The following is an 18,998-nucleotide window of genomic DNA, read 5'->3' on the forward strand; positions in this document are numbered from 1 at the left end:
TGAAGCCCGGCCGGCATCTCTTCAGAGGCGAAGTGAGCCTGCCGTGAATCGGCCTCGGATCAAAAGGGGAATAACCGGAGAGGTTGTCAGCGAAAGAGTGCAGCCACACGAGACTTCAACAACAGTTCATCCTTCCAGCACAACAAAGAGCCAAAGCGTGCAGCCGATACACCACGGCGATGTGGCTCCGCGACGAGTGTCCCGCGGCCCTCGAGCCCAGACTTCAACCCCCACACCTGGACACGGTTCAACCCCCACACCTGGACACGGCAGGTCCAGACCATTTCGCATTTAATCCAGAATCTGCAAGAATGGGGGGGGGGACTGCCCGGTGCAAAGTTTGTAAGGACTCAATCCGACACCACGTAAAACTGTAACTGCTGCCAAAGCTGTGTTTTGCAAAGAATCTGAATGAGAAACATTCGAGTTCATCCGAGATACATTTTCAAAGCACAAATCTAAATTTTAGCCACATTTAATCAAATCAAATCTGTGACACAAAATGTGGAAGAAAAAAAAAAAAAAAAGACGAGAGGATCTAAAGTGATGCTGCAGGTAACACAAAGGCACACAAGGCATCCTTTTTAAATTATTTATTTATTTATATATATTTATTTATTCATCTCAGTTTGGTTGATATTCTTTTTAATCGTTGTTGTTGCACTTTAGTATTTTTTGTACTCAACAGAAATGAACATAAAACAACAACAACAAAAAAAGACGGAAATAAAAATGAACCAATAGAAAATAAAAGGAACCTAAAAAAATAAAAAAAAAATAAAATAAAATAAGAGGAGTGGAGCAGAGAGCTGGCTTGCTGGGATGGAGAGAAGAAGACAGAAGTCAGAGGTGAAAAAGTTAAGACAGGAAGAAAAAAAAAAGAAAGGGGAGGGGGTGAAGGGGGGGGGTGAGGAAAGAGTCAGTCTGATCAGAGAAGAAGATGTGTGTGAAGAAGCTCTCTCCGTTACCTCCGAATCATCTGCAGTGCTTTCCATTCCCTTCAGCGGTCTCTTCCTGTGTGCATCTGCTCCCGCCGCACACACACACACACACACGCACACACACACACACACACACACACCTGAACCAACAGCTCTGACACTGCTCATTAACATTACATTCAAGGAGTGACGCCTCCGCTGTTCATTTCTGAGTTCCTATCCAGCGACGAAACAAGAGACACGCAGCGTCTTCCATTCCAATCAGTTCCCTCCTGATGCAGGACAAGGACTCCATCCTTTCTCTTTCAGTTCTCGGTTTTGGCTTGGCGTAAACAATGAGAGAAAAAAACAAACGTAAAAACAAAAAAAACAGGAGGACACGAATGAAAGAGGAATGAAAGAGGAATGAAAGAGGCTGGAGGAGGGAGCACCAAGTTGGAATGGAAGAGAGCGTCTTCTTTCTGGCCAGCGAGACCGCTGGCACGAGTTCGGGGAAGGAACAGAAGACACGTCGGACCGAGTCTCGCTTCACCGTTTGCACCGGTACGAACTCTCCTTTTAGAGATTCAGATTTACTGCTTCAAACTTAACCACGCCGAGTCTGAACGAGAGCGAATGTCAGCAAACAGGAAGTGACATGCTGCCAATGGAAAGCACAAGCGCTGCATGACACCATCTACAGCTCTCAGGTGTGTGTGTGTGTGTGTGTGTGTGTAGCGTACAAGTATGTCGAGCGTGCAGCCAGCTATTGTGACATCTGGCCTGTAGAAACGCAGACAGGTGCAGCTATATTCTGCACCACAGTCTCTTGCTGGCCCATTATTGATTGAATATCCAGGAGTATTGTATATGGGAGGATAGATAAAAGGTCGAACAATAAACTCAATTTAAAAAAAAAAAAAAAAAAAAGAAGAAGAAAAGGGAGGTTCAGTCCTCTGCTGTGGTCCCCGGTGTGCTCAGCAGAGGACACAGACCCTGGGAGACATGTTTAAGGAGGGGACACGCGTCCCCTGAAATGTTTCCCTTTTACAGTTTGGAGTGTCGCGGTGTATCCAACTCAGACAGGACCCCCCCCCCCCACCCCCCAATCTTGTCTTTCCAGGCTTGGGATGAAAGAAGAAGAAGAAGAAAAAAAAAAAAAAACGAGGCAGCAACCAAATACAAAAAAGAAAGGGGCGAGGGCGGTAATTTGTAGCCGTAGTTTCCTCCGTGGTTGTCATGGTAACAAGATCAGCTTGGGAGGAGAGGGGAAGCGGGGCCATGTCCCTAAGGCGCCATCTGATCAGAAGCCGATGTAGTAAAAGGATGGTGGGAGGATCACAGCAGGCAGGTAGGGCAGCAGGAGGGAGAAAGAGAAGTGGGTTTGTCCGTCGCCACGCTTGGGGATGTTTAGGATGATATGTCAGCTATTTTACAAGTTATTCCCTCGTTTGTTGTCTTTTTGTTGTTGTTGTTGTTGGTTTTTTTTACTTTTTGAGTGTCAAGTCTCTGTAGCACCCGAACCGACCCAGACAAAGCCCAAAGCCTGACCCTGTATAGCCTGCCACAACTACCCCGTCAACAGAAAACAGGCCCAACATCAACAAGTATGACAGTCACAACAACATCAATTGAAATGATACTTTAAAAAGCAACACAAAATAATTACTCTCCTCTTATTCAAGTCTCTCGATATAATAATATTAAAACAAATAAGAACAATCGATTTTACGACACAGAAAGAGCACTGGCTCTCTTCTCTCTGTCCTCTTTTGGCTAGAAATCTCAAGATTCATCAAACAAAAAAAAAAACATTTTGAAGACATCCAAAAATACAAATGATAAACAAATACCAATATAAAAAAAAACAACCTCCCCGACAACATCAAAAAACAAAAACGGGAAAAAAAAAAAAAAATTAGATACAAAAATTGCAATAGCGTTCTATACATGGCATCACTGTACAAGGAAAGGAGCAAATGTCTGGTAAAACTACCCACAATGCAATACACTGTCACTGACGTGGGGGAAGGAGGATGGAGAACACAAGGTGTGTGTGAGGGGGGGGGGGGGTTCGGGTTGGAGGAGACGGGGAGGAAGCAGGGGAACAGTATGAAAGAGTGAGGAAGAGTGAGGAGGAAGAGTGGAAACAGACAGAGGATAGCTTGAACCAAAAGTGCAGAATTACTTAAGTAATCAAAGAACAATGTTGTCTTCCTTGCAACACAGAACTGTTTTCCTTTAATAATAATAATAATAATAATAATAATAATAATATTCATCATAATAAAACTTCTTTTACAGAAAACAGTAAGAACAATAAGAGTAACAATATTGACCGGAATGCCGACGTGGACATTAGCCGTACAAATTAAATTTAAAACAAAATAATAACAATAAAAAGAAAGAAAGAAAATGAATGCCAGAAGAAAAAGAGAGCTGGTTTGTCCTGTGCGATGTCACTGAGCTCCATCTTTGGATAGAGCGGTTCTGATGCCCAGTTGGAGCCTCGCCCCCCAAAAACACCCGCCAACCCCGGCCGAGACTTCAGCCCGCTCTGGAATGATCTGCTGGGTGGGGAGGGGGGGAGGGAGGGCGGAGATGGGCGGGGGAGGGGGAGGAGGGGCTGCATGAACTTCATCTACAACTCTCCGCTCGGCCCAACCCTTCTTCTCAGTCACACACACGCACACGCGCACACACACACACACACACACACACACACACACACACACACACACACACACACACACACACACACACACACACACACACACACACACACACACACACCGAACGTGAATACTTTGGGCTTGTGGCAGCAGTGTGTGTGTGTGTTTCTTTGTGTTGCTGGACTCCATGTTCTTGCTGTATCGATGCATTTCGCCAGTGAGGCACATAATGAAGTAACAGTTAGGATGAAAGGGGAGGTTTAGGTCAGGGCTGCAGGTGGGAGAGGGGACGGGCCACGCTTTGCAGGGAATGGGAGGAGGTGGGCTGAGGGGGGCGGTCGACTGGAAAGAAGGAGGAGTGGGAACCCCAATCTACGCTGGATGGGAGGTGAAAAGAGGAGACGACCTGCGGCGATGAATGCTGGGTGTCTGTGCAGGAAAATGCTGGCACTTTGACCCGTGAACCCCAAACCCCTTCGTCTCAGTGTCGACCCCCCCCCCCCCCCCCACACACACACACACACACTCTCGCAGGTAGACTGGCCTCGCGGGGGACAGATGGAGACAGACAGATGGACACAGAGCACCCCCGCTTGGGAAGACGACGGTGGTTTGGCGTGATGCTGCTCAACTCAAGTCAACACAACTCAGGATGGCTGATATGGACCGATGTACACAGGATGCCCCCCCCCTCCTGCAGGAACACAGGGAGAGAACAAACCGTTCAGTCATCTCGCTTTCATTACTCACAACTAAAAGGTAAATGAAAACTCTTGAACCGTCTACGCTGTGTTGAAAATATTACAGGTTTAAACAAAAAGGTTCTCACTGTGGCGTGTCATGATATTTGATCTTGATTTGACTGCTTCTATTCCACGGATATTACAGCTGAACATCGGCCTTTCAAAACGGGTTTCCCAAACACGATAGACCTTGATGACATCATTGGGATCATGGTGTGTGGAATTAAAAATACGTAGGAATAAAACAACGCAGAGAGCAGCAAATAACAGTGGAGGTGGCCATACGGGAAATGTAGGAGCCAGTGTTTTTGTTTGGAACTGTTCGATTATTAACCAACTATCCACCCAGACAGACAGGCAGACAGACAGGCAGGCAGACAGACAGACAGGCAGGCAGACAGACAGACAGCTTTTGGGCTGCCACCTTCTGACAGAAGTAACACATTACAACCAGGCGCCAGTAAATGCAGGTGAAATAAGGAAGAACGACAGTCGCGTACATACACTAATCTATTTTCTATATTTTGATGACTATTCAAAAAAAAAAAAATCATATCCCATCCCTGCTCAGAAAGTCCCTTTAAGTTACCAAAGTGCCGTACTTAAAAACTGTGAAGCACCAGTTTAACCATAGTCACAATGAACCAGAGGTGGATATTTAAAGGTTAACGGTAGTTTGCAGCAGCAAAAAAGCCGACAGCCAACTAATCTTATGGATAACTATCAATTATGATCATTGTTATGAAAGCCGCTTGTCGGCCTTGCCGTTGTAATGTTGATCCCGGAGCCACAAAGGTTTAGTCAACATTTTCTCATCCTATCGGCAGAATGAAACCATGAAGGGTTTTTACATGAGGTGGAGAACAATGTTCTGATGTCGTAACATAATTAAACTGAGTACCGGCGCTTCCCATCTCACATTTATAACAACTGTGATTCCTAGCAAAGCAAAGACAGCCTGTTTTTTTTTTTGCAGAGCGGCAGTTATTTTCAGTCTAATGCATTAAACAAAGCTACGCTACTAACCAACAACCTTGTCATGCTCATAATTCAAGAATAAATCTGTCTTATATACAGATAACTTCCATTTGAGGGTTGTGAACAGCCAAACCCATTAACTGATCCACCTCTACAAAGATCCACATAAAAAAAGTTTTGCCCTTCATGACTTAAATGTTTTATGCTATTAAACCACAGAGGAAGTATAATAATGATGCCAAAATACACATAACCCCCAAAATAACTGGCAGCACATGTATTCCCTCTCTTTACTGTAGCAAGCTTGACTGCGGGTGTTAACTGGAATACAGTGTTTCCCATAGATATACTTTACTTGGGCGGTCCTTCCAGGGAACTTGACGGCTGTCTGCGTATATTTTGGCGAGCTATTTCAGCATTTCTTATTTATTTTGGAAACTGTCTGAGAGGACGACGCTCTCGACTCATAATCCGTGACGGACAGACAGCTGTGCAGCAGACGCTCACACACAGAGACCTACAAGAGATATCTATAATCAAAGGAGCTATTTTTAAAGCCACGCCGAAAAAAGATATGGAGAAAATAATATGGAGAGGCTCGAGAAACTGCCAAAGTAAACACTGAGCTGATGGGGTGAACAGTTTGAATGATCAATCATTTATTTTTTTTTTTTTTTAGATGAATTTGATTTATTGGTTTTCATTTTGACATTTTAAGAGTCTTTATTGCATGACTAATGTTAATAGGCCTAATTGAATTACCTCTGTAATAAACACGACACGGTTTAATGTTCTGTACATACAGACATCTGCAGAGGAGGGAAGAAAAACGGACTAAGCAGGTGTTGAATGCTGAATCAACTATAAAGTCAGAGTCAAAAGCCTTTTACAACATAAACTCTATAAAAATGACTTTTACAAAGTCATTTATAAGGCGATGTGGAGCCAACAGGAACCTTACTGATGGGTTTTGGCTGCTGTCCCACTAAATTGGGATTAAAGAGGTAATACGAGTCAGAGGACACTCAGTAGTCTTCAAACAGCCAGCAGCCAAATGCTATTATAGTGGCCGGTAGAGTTCAGACACAAAACAATGATTTAGTATTGAGTGGCCTGTGAATTTGAATATTTATCTGTCAGCGGCCGATAAATGTTCACATTTAAACATTTCATTTCCCACCCTGCTTCAAACTATGGAAAATTCTGAAAAATGCAAGTGTATAGTGTATTTCATATAGTTTGGTCTGTGTGTGTGTGTGTGTGTGTGTGTGTGTGTGTGTGTGTGTGTGTGTGTGTGTGTGTGTGTGTGTGTGTGTGTGTGTGTGTGTGTGTGTGTGTGTGTGTGTGTGTGTGTGTGCGTACCTGTGCTAGACCCCAGCCTGCTCCATGCTGTACTGCAGGTCAGGGGGCTTGTAGCTGAGGAGCATGTCACTGGTGCAGGAGGAGGGGTAGCAGGCTGCTGCATGGAGCTCCCCCTCCACGTCACACACTGCGTGAGAAACGCACGTCTTTTAATGGTGTGGACAGGAACAGGAACAACAACAACAACAACAACAACAACAACAACAACAGAAGAAGATTCACTGTTTGTGGTAACGGCATGTGTCGTACTGACCTGACTCTTCCCGCTGGTGCAGCTGCTGGCTTCCCGTCAGCGATGTCTGGCTGAGGATGTCCGACATGCGGGCGGAGCTTAGTGCCTTCCCAGCCAACAGGCTCATCCCGGACATGGGGTCTGACTGATCCTGAGCAGAGCGGGAACAAAACATACTTACTGAACAGCTTGGAGCTCTTACAATCAGGTCTGTCACATTTGTAAAACATTAGATGACAATTCATTTTCATCCAAATAATCGCAATTAGTAATTTCCATTTCTTTTTCTATTCAGTTGATGCCACTATTACAGTATAAGACTATTCGCGGTTCAACAATACACCTTACGAAGAGAAAGAGACATTTATTGTCTCTTTCTCTTCATTGGCGTACACAAACAAAAATAGCATCTCTGCCTTTGTAAACCAAAATTGCGCAGGGCATATTAGACATGAATATTAACTGAAATATACAAATAAATTACTGACAATGACAGGTACCAATAATCAAAACAAACAATATGCAAAAGTGGCACTAATTTCTCCACCTATGTGCCATTAAACAACAGCAGAAGAAGAGGGCACGATAAGATGACATCATTAAAGAAGCACCGATGTGAAAATAGTGACAGCATTATGACCTTAATGTTAGTTTTATTCAGATGATGAATGGAAACGTTTCTAACGTGACAAGCCTAGCTACAATAAGTCAGAACTATAGAGGATAACTACGCTTAAATTATGACATCTCAAAGACATCTCCAGTCGATGTGACTTCTGAGTTCATTCAGTCATGCAAACATTTGCTTCTTCCTGCTGAGTGGGCTTTCTCCTGCACTGCACTGGCAATGATGATGAACTGATACGTCATACACTCCCCCAATGTATACCAAGCCCGTATAAACACGCCATATAAATGCGAGATTGTTTCTGCCAACCCTTTTGCATGGTACTACGCTCAGCAGTCCATTGAGCAACCCAGTTGATCAGTTATCAGTGGAGGCTGCTGCACACCACGGTGGAAAATTGGCACCAGCCAAGTGTTGGTAAAATATAAAAGTAGCTGGTACATTTCAGACAGAATAATAATTAAACAAACATTTCAGGATGTGAACATTGTGACGACACGATTTAAAAGTTAACAACTGATGTCTGCAGTGTCAGAGAGAAAGAAAGTAAAGGCAAGAGAATAATAACACATATTTGATGAGGGACTTTTTTCAGCCCTGGAAATGAACAAATCTGAACTTTTTTGCCTACTTTGAACTAGATCCGAAATGGAAGTGGTTGTTGGAACTCGTCCCTGGTGATCAGTGCAGTCTGAATAATCGAGAAGAATTTCACTTACGTAGGCATCATCACATGTCTGGATGGTGTGGTGGCGCTGTAGCTGTCCTCTGGATCTATAGGCGGCATCACCCTGGGGACCTCGCGAATAGCCCACACCATTATGATCAGGCACTTCCATGGCTTGTCCTGGGGGCCTGCACTCCACATGCTCAGGTTCTGAAAGGCAAGATTTGGTATATGAAAAAGGAACACAGAAAAGTTAAAAAAAAAAAAAAAAGAACTGCTCTGCATCTAATCTGGATGCCAGCAACACAAATGTGAAGGTAAACAAAGATATTCAGTCTGGAGAGATGTTAGACTCTATATTACTGTAGTAAGATTAATAACAGCCCCATGAACAGGTCTCACCTCTACTTGCTGGGGATCCTCTTATGTAGCCACCATGCCTGTGTGTAGGGGAGCTGTAGGGTGGGGTGCCTCCTCGGGGAGGCCCCAGGAGCTCATGTCCTTCTCCTGCTTTAGCCAGGAGGCCCTCGTGTGGAAGGTGGTAGCCAGCTGGTACCTCATCCTCCTCCATGCTCTCTGAGTGAGGTAAGTTTGGGCAAGGCGCCTGGGCCGGGTGCTGCTGCGGCTGGACGTCCGGGGGTCGGATCTGGAGGAGGTGGTGGTAGTGTTGTCCTCCGGAGGCACCCTGAGATGCCGGTGGCTCCAAGCTCTCCCCTTGGCTAAGCTGGCGGAGAAGCAGCATGTCTCCATACTCTTGTGGTGCACCGCTGGGTGTTGTGGGGGTTGCTTGGCACGGCCGGGGGCTCTGCCTCTTCAGCAGGGCGGCCAGGTCTTGGGGGGGCAGCCTGGGATCGGCGTGCCCGGTTAGAGAGTGGCGGGGTGACAGGAGGCCCTGCAGGGTGGGAGTGACGTGCTGCTGCGGGGGGCGGTAGTCCAAAGGAGTTGGGGAGAGCAGGGCCTGCTGTAGTGTAGAGGGGGGGCCATAACTGCTGGTCCCCACCGCCCCGCTCTGGTAGCCCTCTAGGCCGGGGACTTTAAGGGAGGCTCCCTGCAGGTAGGGGGTGTAGGAGCCGACCACTCCGGAGGCGCCCCGGGAAGCAACGTCGCTGGAGAAGAGGTGGGGATTAAACTGGGTCTGGTCGTAGCCTGATGTGAAGCGGCCGAGGCTGCGACTGAAGAGGAGGGAACGCAGAGGATAATGAGCCACCCGCTGTCTCGCAACAACATGCTCCTGATCCTCTTTACAGAGTGCAAACACTTCACCAAGCTTTCACCAATCTACAGAAGGCCAACACACACATAGCCTAGCAAACACTTCAGTCTGCTCCAGGTTCAAGTATTCACTGAGAGGAGTACAGGCATTTTAATCACGCGTGTATTTTAGGATTGGTCTCTCAGAGAAGACAGTCCTGGCTACAGGGGACTGATTATGGGATGATGATGTCAGGGGTCACAGGATGACCTATTCGAGCTGCTGGAACATTTATATCCAGACACTCACCCAGATACACTGAGGTGCAGAGCTGGTTGAGGATGTCATCACAGCAAAGTCGATGAAGGGTTTACATGTATTTTCCAATACTGGTAACAACATACTCACTCTCACACACAAAATCTTTGGCCTGACCAAAAGCATCACTGTCTGAGTTTTCAAAATAAAGTTTTGGGGAAATCGGTTAATGTGGCAGAAATGTAACAAAAACAACGAGAAACACACAATGATAAACTGGAAAATACAATAAATGAGATGAATGGGTCTGTTTAGAGTGGCGAGGTTATGGAGAGTAATCAAGCAAAAAAATAAAGTGAAAGGCAGAAGAAGACAGAAACCGTCCATTGGGAATGTGGGCAGCCAGCAAAAAAAAAAAGGGGGGGGGTCACCTGTGCGTCTCGGCGTTGTCAGCACTGAGCTGCTTCCCGAGGACTCTGTGTCCGCCTGGCGTGGCCAAAAAACTGCCCTGCCTCGGCGCCCCACCTCCCAGCTCCACCTCCTGCACCTGGATGGTCACCTGTACAGTCAATGGTAGGATTTAAGTACAGCATTTCAAAATTATATATCATTATTTAGATTTAATTTTCAGTCAGAGGGAATTTATTTAAAACAATACAGGTAAGCATCAGTAGACACTAAAATGAATCTGATTGGCTCTTTGCAGCTACCTGCTGTTGTTGAGGTACACCCTGTGCCAATGGGACGGTGGGGCGGGCAGATGCTGCTTGCGGATTGGTTGGCAGAGAGACTCGAGGCAGGCCTGTGGGAGGTGGGCTGCCACTCTGGGCCTGGTACATGGCTGGAGCACCATGCTGGTACTGCACTGATGACTGACCTCCTGCAAGAGGAGAGGAGTCAGAGAGGAAAACCACCGGCCGATGTCAAACTGACATCATTAATGTTTTTTTCAAATTGAACTTCCCAACCAGAGAAAGTGAGTAAGTTCAAAGCCTTGCATGGTTTGATTCATGAGCCCTTGCTAATTTTTCTTTGATTTCCATATTTTAGATGGTCATTATTCGAGGTCAGGCTTGGTCCTGACTGGTAAACCAACTAATGATGCTGTTACAATAAGTAAATAAAAAACGGTTATCTCAACACGGCAATCACAATTTATTGTGTTTGAGACGGCTCAGGTGTTTACTCTCCTGCTGACCCTTGTCGTAAATGAAAAAAACACTTTCATTGAGTAAGTAAATAGTATAGATTCTCGTACATTAATGAACATATAAAATGAACATATGTCAGTGTTTGTGTACCGATGCCAAAAAGACAACAACTAATAGTTAAACCTTGCTGCACTTCCAGCATACCTTAAAACTATTTCAGTTTAAAAAACAAATAAAATGTAATTAGTTAAGTAGAAATTACCCATGAATAATACATGCAGACCTAAAATGTGAAATGACCAGTTATGCATAATATCTGTCAGCTAATTACGATCAGTGTCCAACTGATAAACTGTATTTCTGCCTTACTGCACCTCCACCACTTACAAAGCACAAAGCATCTAAGCACTCCAGCAATGGTGTTACTAACCATGCCCTTGCATTATGCCTGCAGAGCCAGGCGGAGGACTCTGATTGGGCTGTCTGAAGAGGTGGTTGCTGGGATGTGTTGGCGGAGGGCTGGAGGGCTGGATACGTAACCTGAGGGAGGACAGGACGGAGTAGGAGAGGAGAAGAGAGAGATACCAGTGATGTAACACTTCAGTTGATAGCGCTGCACCACGGTTATCAGGTTTATTGTTCACTGTTCAATAGCCGATGAGTAATACATACGTGTGTGTGTGTGTGTGTGTGTGTGTGTGTGTGTGTGTGTGTGTGTGTGTGTGTGTGTGTGTGTGTGTGTGTGTGTGTGTGTGTGTGTGTGTGTGTGTGTGTGTGTGTGTGCGTTTGTTTACCTCTGAAGCTGGTGGGTTAGGTGACTGGGCTGGCTCTCTCCATGGCCTAAAGACAAACCCTGCAGGGAAATAGAAATGCAATTTGACTCAAAGCATGAACATAAATAATGTATGACTACAGGATATAGACCGATCATAATACAGTATAACATTAAATGTACACGCTCCAAAGAAAGGAATTAAGTTGAAGAGACAAATGAAGCCGCGATGAGGATATCCAATCTTCAGGGGCACCAAATTAAAACCACTTTCTATAAAGTTATTGTGGAGGAAATTGCTGTCAATCTGACAGGTGGTTGCAACAGCTATCGTTGTCTTCTACAATTCTGCATCTAAATACAAATGGCAAAAATGATTTTTGTCATGTTTTGTTGACGGAAAAACCAAAACAGCAGAACTCAACCGAGAACAGTGCAAACGTTCTTGTAGGTCATCTTTTAAAAAAATAAATAAAATAAAAAAAAAAAAAAGGCATTCAGGCTCATTCAGAGCTCACGGTGCCACAGTTCAGGTGTGCGTTGAATGTTTTCCCTCAGATGCTTCAGAACATTTCGGCAGAAGTCCGTGTTGACAGTCTGACCCGGGGGGAAGGAGGGGGGGGGCAAAGTCACGGTGCACAACCCCACGAATGTCAAAGAAAAAGCCACGGGGTTGTGCTGCTGACCTGACGCGCCAACCGTGATGTTCCGCCCCTCTGGAAACGTGAATGTCACTCAAAACACCTCGCCTGGCTCATGTTTCACTGCCAAAGTACTTCTGAAGCATTTTAAGGATTTATGTTGCCGATTATCCAGGTTTGACGCTAAATTTGATGTGCGCTCTCTGCTCATGTCCACATTGAACTCCCAAATGCACACGTGCAAATGTGCAACAGGAACCGTCTCAGAACATCAGGCTTCATGATGCCATACAAATATCATGACAAGGCTTTACGGGGTCAAACCACACAGACCGACTCATTGTGGACTAATGGTGTTGCTATTCCATCATGCTGCTGTCTGCGACCGCAATGGATGAAGAGTGGAGTTTCGGCCTGTGACGACAGCTGTATGACAGCTACGTATTTGTCAGCTTTAAAAGTACCTGGATTTGCTGGTGGAGGATTTGCTGCTCTTGCTGGTACAGGATGTGCTGCTGCTGAGTGTGCTCCAGGAATCGCTCGTCCTGCTGGGCGGCGTACATTTTCTGGAGCTGCTCACACTCCTGTTGCGAACACAGACATGTCTTTCAGCACTTTCAAAATCCAAACTCATCAAAACAACAGCCGGGCCAGCTTGTATGACCAGCTACAACGCGGAAGATTTATTCTGATGTATTTCTGTTATTTCAGTTGTCCATTCTGTACACTCTCAGTGGTAGAAATGGTATTTGTTCATGGGTCCTTAGCAGGTCATGTGTTCACCTTACCTCCAACCTTATTAACCCTCTTAACACTTGAGACTGATGATAATCCCGGCTTTCCAGCGCACACCGAAGATGAAGCACAGACTGCTAACATGGTGATTATCTCTTTCCCTCGCTACGCCTCCTACAGGGTTAGGTAATCTCATTGCAGGGTCACTGCGGATGATGTGATGTCTCTAGAAGCAGATTGTGGTTTTAACAGCTCAGAGATTCAGTTTGGTCTCATCTTAAAATATTCTGAGTGTTAGGATTTCAGTCGAGTCTAAATTCTTTCAGTGTTTAATAACGACGCTCAATCTGGTTGGTTGCACTTTGGACATCACTTCATTACTAAAAGCAGAATAAAGATTACGTACAACTCCTGATGCAGCTCGTGTATTATGATGCCTTTTTAGTCAGCATCCCCAGACATCGACATCCATGTTACATGTTAGGATCTTTATGTCTTAGGGGGGGTTATAGACAGTAACTGTTTGTATGTATCTAATACCTGTAAATATCAGAGAAGCTAGCTCACAAAATATTTCCAAAAGAAAGCTTAAAACATATGTTTTGACTTCAGCCTTTAACTAGCTACACCTCAAACTCTCTTGCACTCGCCTGCGCTTGTGCACTACTGCGCCTGCAAAATGCATTTTGCTTTATTCTATATTTTGATTATACTTTTTCTATTTTATTAATGCTTCAGATGGAGCATTAAAATGAGGCTACAAAAAGCAGCCTGACGTCCCGATTAAAAATGTGTCGGGTGTGTGGAAAGCCCATTTCCTCCATGACTGTTCATCACTCTGGTCCCAGGTACAGGTGCGGCGCATTCTGGTACATAAACTTGGCAACTTGAATTGAGGGAAATGCCGGAGATAAACCTCCTTGCACTGGTATCTGTACTGTTCCCAGGGGAGATACATAAACTACTTCAACCATAGGAGTTTGAAAATAGGTGGAAAAAAACCCTGTTTATTTGTTGTTACTGTGCTGACATGATGATATCTGGGAGAGATGCACAGTATATGCACACCTAGTTGCAGAGACCATCAAGTCTCTCCTGTATTGGAATTAATATATTATTATACTCAACGTGGTGGTCCCCTGGTAGATGTAGACACGAAAATACAATGCTTTTCAAAATGTACACATTTACAAGGCAAAACAAGGACACCACTTCAACTTATGTTATGCAAGTTCTGTAAAACATGCAATATTTATCTTTATGTAACATTTTCTTTCAAAAACAAGATTCCTCCTACTTATACAGACTTGGATGATGCTCGAGACAATCTTGACAACAGTCAAGCATCGATTATTTAGGCACAAATAAAGTGCCATTTGATCGGCCTGTCATATCGACAGAAATGCTCATTTTGCAAGTAAAGTTTCGTCCTGTGATGCTGTTTCATCTGTCACTTTGTTAACCCAAGCTCGAGTCTCAGTGTATCATCACAATGCTGCTCACAGGATAAGACCCTCTATGTGATGCTATGACATCAGAAGCTCCTGATGACCTGAAAGTTAGTCACAGATGAGTAATGACCCACGGCTTCCTGCAAACAACTTAAGGATGTTGTTTTTTTATTATTTATTTATTTTATTTAAATACTGCTACCAGCAAAACGAAAAAAAAAAAAAAAAAAAAAAAAAAAAATTGAAAAACCATAACTGACAAGTACTAGACTTAAACAGGGTACGTTCACCAGTCCTATGAATGAAGAATGCAGCCAATGGGTGGTGTGTGCGTCTTTGCAGTGTTCACATCTAGTGAGAAACTGCTTCACGCTGCATCACAGCTGCACAGATTTGAAGTGCCGGAGATCTCTGTCCCCAAGTGAGTCAAACCTGCATCAGACTGGCTGCAAAGGGTCACCATGTCCGCACCGTTTGCCTTGAGAGCCAGATGTGTTGCATCATTGCATGATTTTCCATGGCTGCTGCCTGCATTGAAAATTCCTGCAAAAACGCGAAGATCTCAGCAGCCGGTGAAGTTATTGTTCAGTCGCTGGTATTGATCAATAATATCAACTCTCCAGGGAAATATGTTTTCGTCTATAGGTACTGAAGGACACAAACTCAAGGGTGTTTTCATAAAGCATGTAGGGGTGGGCAATATGGCCCTAAAATAATACCATGATACATCTGGGTATTGCAATAACAATATTTTTGACTATGTAACAACATTATTATGATTATTAATTTAAATAACATTAAATTTCCATAAATAAGTGTTATAGTTTTATATGTCAGCGTAAATGTAAAAGTATGCCCTCAAAAATTCAGGACAAATTATTTAAAATGTCTCAGTCTGTCTTAGTTTGTAAACAACCATGAGGTTCAGATCCTGCATACAGCGTTGAGGCAGGATTTATGTGTGCAGCGGTGCAGGAGCGCTGCTGTCGGCAGATTCAACGATATTATGGCCTGATTTTATGAAGTTTAAGGTTGACATTTGACTATTCATGAATCAGTTTTGGACTTTTGTTGCACTTTTATTCCGTAACGAGTTGAGTCATTCACCTGAGCCTCTGCTTTGCTCCGTGAAGCCCACAGAGCGCTTTGTGAAGTGAGCAACCATCAATTAAACTCACACTGAGCTGAAAACCGGCAGAATAAAGCGGCTTTAGTCATGTTTGTTGCTGGATAAGCTGCAAACTTATGTCATCCGGCTATGCTGCGTAGCGGTATGCCGTCATTTCTTAAACAGGGTGGAATATCGACTTTTTCACGATATGAATTTCTTCTATCGAATTAAAAATGATACTGTTATTATCCTGAAGGATATGATGTGTCACACCCCTTAAAGCTAGCCAATTAAGAAGAATAGTAGCACTTCATGGAAAAGAACAAAGATGGTATATAACATTATATAAAGATGGTTTATAATATTAATTTTCAATCTCAATCTATCATTTTGACTTTGACCCTGCCATAAGTATTTATCGTTTTATCAATAGTCTAAAGTTATCTCTCGAAATGATTCGTCAAAAAATATGCAGGAATGAAACCTGGCGAGTCGTAATGTCCGACTCTGAACATACGAAACACTACATATGTAACACTGGCACATCAATGTGTTTGTTTCTGGTGATGAGCGAGATGAATTGAGTGTATTACAAGCAGTTAGTTGTTTGTGTTTTCCCCTGATGCGAAGCAGAGTGCTGTACCTGCTTGAGTTGCCTAATGAGGCTGCTGTTCTCTAGATGAGCCTTGAAGGCCTGGATGGTGGCGGCACCGTCGGAGAACCGTCTGACAGGCGAGAAGCGCTCCATGGGGAGATGAAGGGTGTTACAGTCCTTATAGCTGGATCTGAAACGGGGACCACAGGGAGCAGACACAAACAAGCGTGTACACAAATACACACACACACACACACACGCGCGCACGCACGCACACACACACACACACACACACACACACACACACACACACACACACACACACACACACACACACACACACACACACACACACACACACGACAAGAAAACACAGGAACATTGACAGACGCACGCACGCACACACAGTCATACGGACACGGATGAGACACAGAAACAGACAAAGGAGAAGCGTGAGCTCTGAAAACCTGTACACAATGTTACAAGTTTAAGTGTTTTGCAGGTGAGAAAGTAAATATTGGAAAAAAAAAAAAGAAAAAAAAAAGCGAACATTACGACTCATTAGGAATTTAAAACAACTGATATGTCAAAAGAATCTAATAATAACTGTTGTTTCAATGATTTCATCCATCGTGCAAATCGTGCCCATGTAAAAGCAGGTACATTGTATACATACCATTGTTAATGGAAGATCATGTACGGCAACGCTGCCACTTACACGACATTAAGGAATCAGTCTTCCTACACAGTGAAGCTCTTTCCACAACTTACCATTAATGGTAGACATTTGTCTGTGCAGAAATTATGAGATGAGTCACTTTTTACTGCATAATAAACAGCACACAAACAACTACTCCAACTACTCCTACTTCAGAGAAAACTAAAACTCTTGGACAGGATGGATGTTTGACGGGACTGGATGATGCAGCTGCCGTTTTCATCAAGAAAGGAATTTTCCATCAAAAATAAAATAAAAATCCAATCACAGCATCTGATTGCTAAAAAGTATTCCATGAACAAAGATCATGAACTGTAGCTGAACAGAGCGCCCAGTTTAAACTCCAGGTTCAGGCTGCCCTCTGTATCCCAAAAAATACACCCAGTCTCTCAAAAGACTTTCTAAACTGAGGTGGAGGACTATGACACTTAAGGGGAAAAAAAAAGGGGTATACTGACAATACTAAAACACAAAAATATGGCTGCTATTTGGGAGAAAATAAACAGAAGGAGTGATTTAGCATTGAAAAGAGTCTGCTAAGTCTTGGGAGAGAACCCGTCACATACCTCCTCTTTCCAGGGTTGTGGGGAAGAAAAAGGTTTGAATCCTAGTTTACCGGTGATGTGGAGATATGTGTGCCCTGTGCCACAAACTCTACCTCCACCATCACCACTGACAGTAAATATCCTCCCTCACTGGAGGGTACACACCCTTCACCTGGAGCAAGCACTTCATCAGCAGTGTGTGTGTGTGTGTGTGTGTGTGTGTGTGTGTGTGTGTGTGTGTGTGTGTGTGTGTGTGTGTGTGTGTGTGTGTGTGTGTGTGTGTGTGTGTGTGTGTGAGATAAGCTGTGTGTGCAGGCGAGTATGTGTGAGAGAGCGCTCCAGAGGGTCGGGCCTGATGTGCCCCTCAGTTCATGTGTAAGGCTGAGTGTTTGTGTGTGAGTGTGTTTTGTGCATATACAGCTCGGAGCGGGCGTGTCCCCTCACCGGGTGTGTATGTCGGGGGCCCAGCCCCCCCTCTGGCGGGGGCCCTGGGGCCGCTGTGACTCTGCCGAGGGTTCGCCATGCGATGTGCTCGTGAGCGCGTGCGTCGTGTGCCGCTTGGAGCGGTTCGCCAGGTACCTGGGCCGCAGGGAGGGGGGAGGACGGGGGTGAGGGTGGGAGACAGGAAGCAGCGCTGGTCAGCTCTCTGTCCTTATTGGGTAATGGAGACGGGGGGGGGGAGGCCCACCCCTTCCCACCTCTGCCAATAGGTGCCATCAATCATATCATCGTAGCCAATCAGCAAACAAAAAGTAGAAATTACACCACAGATGGATGTTAAAGTTTATGGGTATCCCACAAACCCCCAGCTTCCAATTTAAGGATTGGACTGGATGCCATTTTGTAGTCGTTGGATTTGCAAGCTTCAGGGTTAGCAAAGCTGTGTGAGAAAGGGTGAAAAGCTCCAGAGAATAATTTGGCACTTACAGAAATGAGAGAGGTAAAGAAGCTCTCGGCAAAAGAGTTTGAGAGATAGGAGGGTTGGATTTGGTGGCAGATTCAGTTTGGAACTGTGGCAGAAGGCACTTGCGCAATGGAAAAAGGAGAAAAGATGGGACAGAGCACCACAGCAGAGTGGCCACCTCCCGTGGGGAAAAAGCAGAGCAGCCTAGAGGCACTCACTCCCAGCAACCCAGGACACCAGCGAAGTCGACAGAGTGTGCTGTCTGAAGAGGAACTGCTTGGCAGCCCTAACCTACACTTTTGAATGCAGCGCTACATCTCCATACACCAACCTGGTGCCTATCTTACCCTGGTCTAATCTCAAGTCCTATTTTCAAGATCTTATTTAGTTATTATATTTAACATTTTTCAAATTCTTTCAGCGTTATGTCTATAGAGTTAGACTTTATTAATCCCACGTTGGGGACATTTAATCGTCACAGCAGCATAGAAACACAAAAAGGTGCACACAAAATGAAAAATGTTCAAATACGTATACCGTACTTTCCGGACTATAAGCCGCTACTTTTTTTCCCCCACGCTTTGAACCTCGCGGCTGAAACAATGACGCGGCTAATTTATGGATCCAACGGGTTTGGAAAGGCTGGACTGCTGCGTGTTGAAGAGGGCAGCATGAGCTCAGCGGGGAATTTGCCTCCGGATGAAAGTAACGAGAGCGACGATG

The 18,998-nt window shown here is 44.6% G+C and overlaps 1 protein-coding gene across 4 annotated transcripts in view; it reads right to left on the reverse strand.

Annotated features, from left to right (window-relative positions):
* Positions 1 to 2,547: 2,547 nt before the first annotated feature.
* Positions 2,548 to 18,998, reverse strand: part of sik3 (SIK family kinase 3) — a 37,872-nt gene continuing 21,421 nt past the window's right edge. For 2 of the 4 annotated variants that reach the window (XM_069700901.1, XM_069700728.1), the window contains exons 15-26: positions 17,816 to 17,950; positions 16,157 to 16,298; positions 12,681 to 12,800; positions 11,598 to 11,656; positions 11,234 to 11,343; positions 10,363 to 10,532; positions 10,084 to 10,211; positions 8,605 to 9,374; positions 8,255 to 8,412; positions 6,929 to 7,058; positions 6,676 to 6,802; positions 2,548 to 4,286 (exon numbers count right to left, since the gene is read on the reverse strand). In XM_069700901.1, coding sequence (XP_069557002.1) covers positions 6,681 to 6,802; positions 6,929 to 7,058; positions 8,255 to 8,412; positions 8,605 to 9,374; positions 10,084 to 10,211; positions 10,363 to 10,532; positions 11,234 to 11,343; positions 11,598 to 11,656; positions 12,681 to 12,800; positions 16,157 to 16,298; positions 17,816 to 17,950 — 2,044 coding nt within the window. In that variant the 3' untranslated portion in view covers positions 2,548 to 4,286; positions 6,676 to 6,680. The remainder of the gene's footprint in view (positions 4,287 to 6,675; positions 6,803 to 6,928; positions 7,059 to 8,254; positions 8,413 to 8,604; positions 9,375 to 10,083; positions 10,212 to 10,362; positions 10,533 to 11,233; positions 11,344 to 11,597; positions 11,657 to 12,680; positions 12,801 to 16,156; positions 16,299 to 17,815; positions 17,951 to 18,998) is intronic. The other 2 variants (XM_069700809.1, XM_069700986.1) reach the window with 2 other exon arrangements.

This window comes from Brachyistius frenatus, unplaced genomic scaffold, assembly GCF_029030835.1.
Source record: "Brachyistius frenatus isolate BFR_SWC_R1_liver_20210118 unplaced genomic scaffold, ASM2903083v1 Contig_1, whole genome shotgun sequence".
Classification (NCBI taxonomy): Eukaryota; Metazoa; Chordata; class Actinopteri; family Embiotocidae; genus Brachyistius; species Brachyistius frenatus.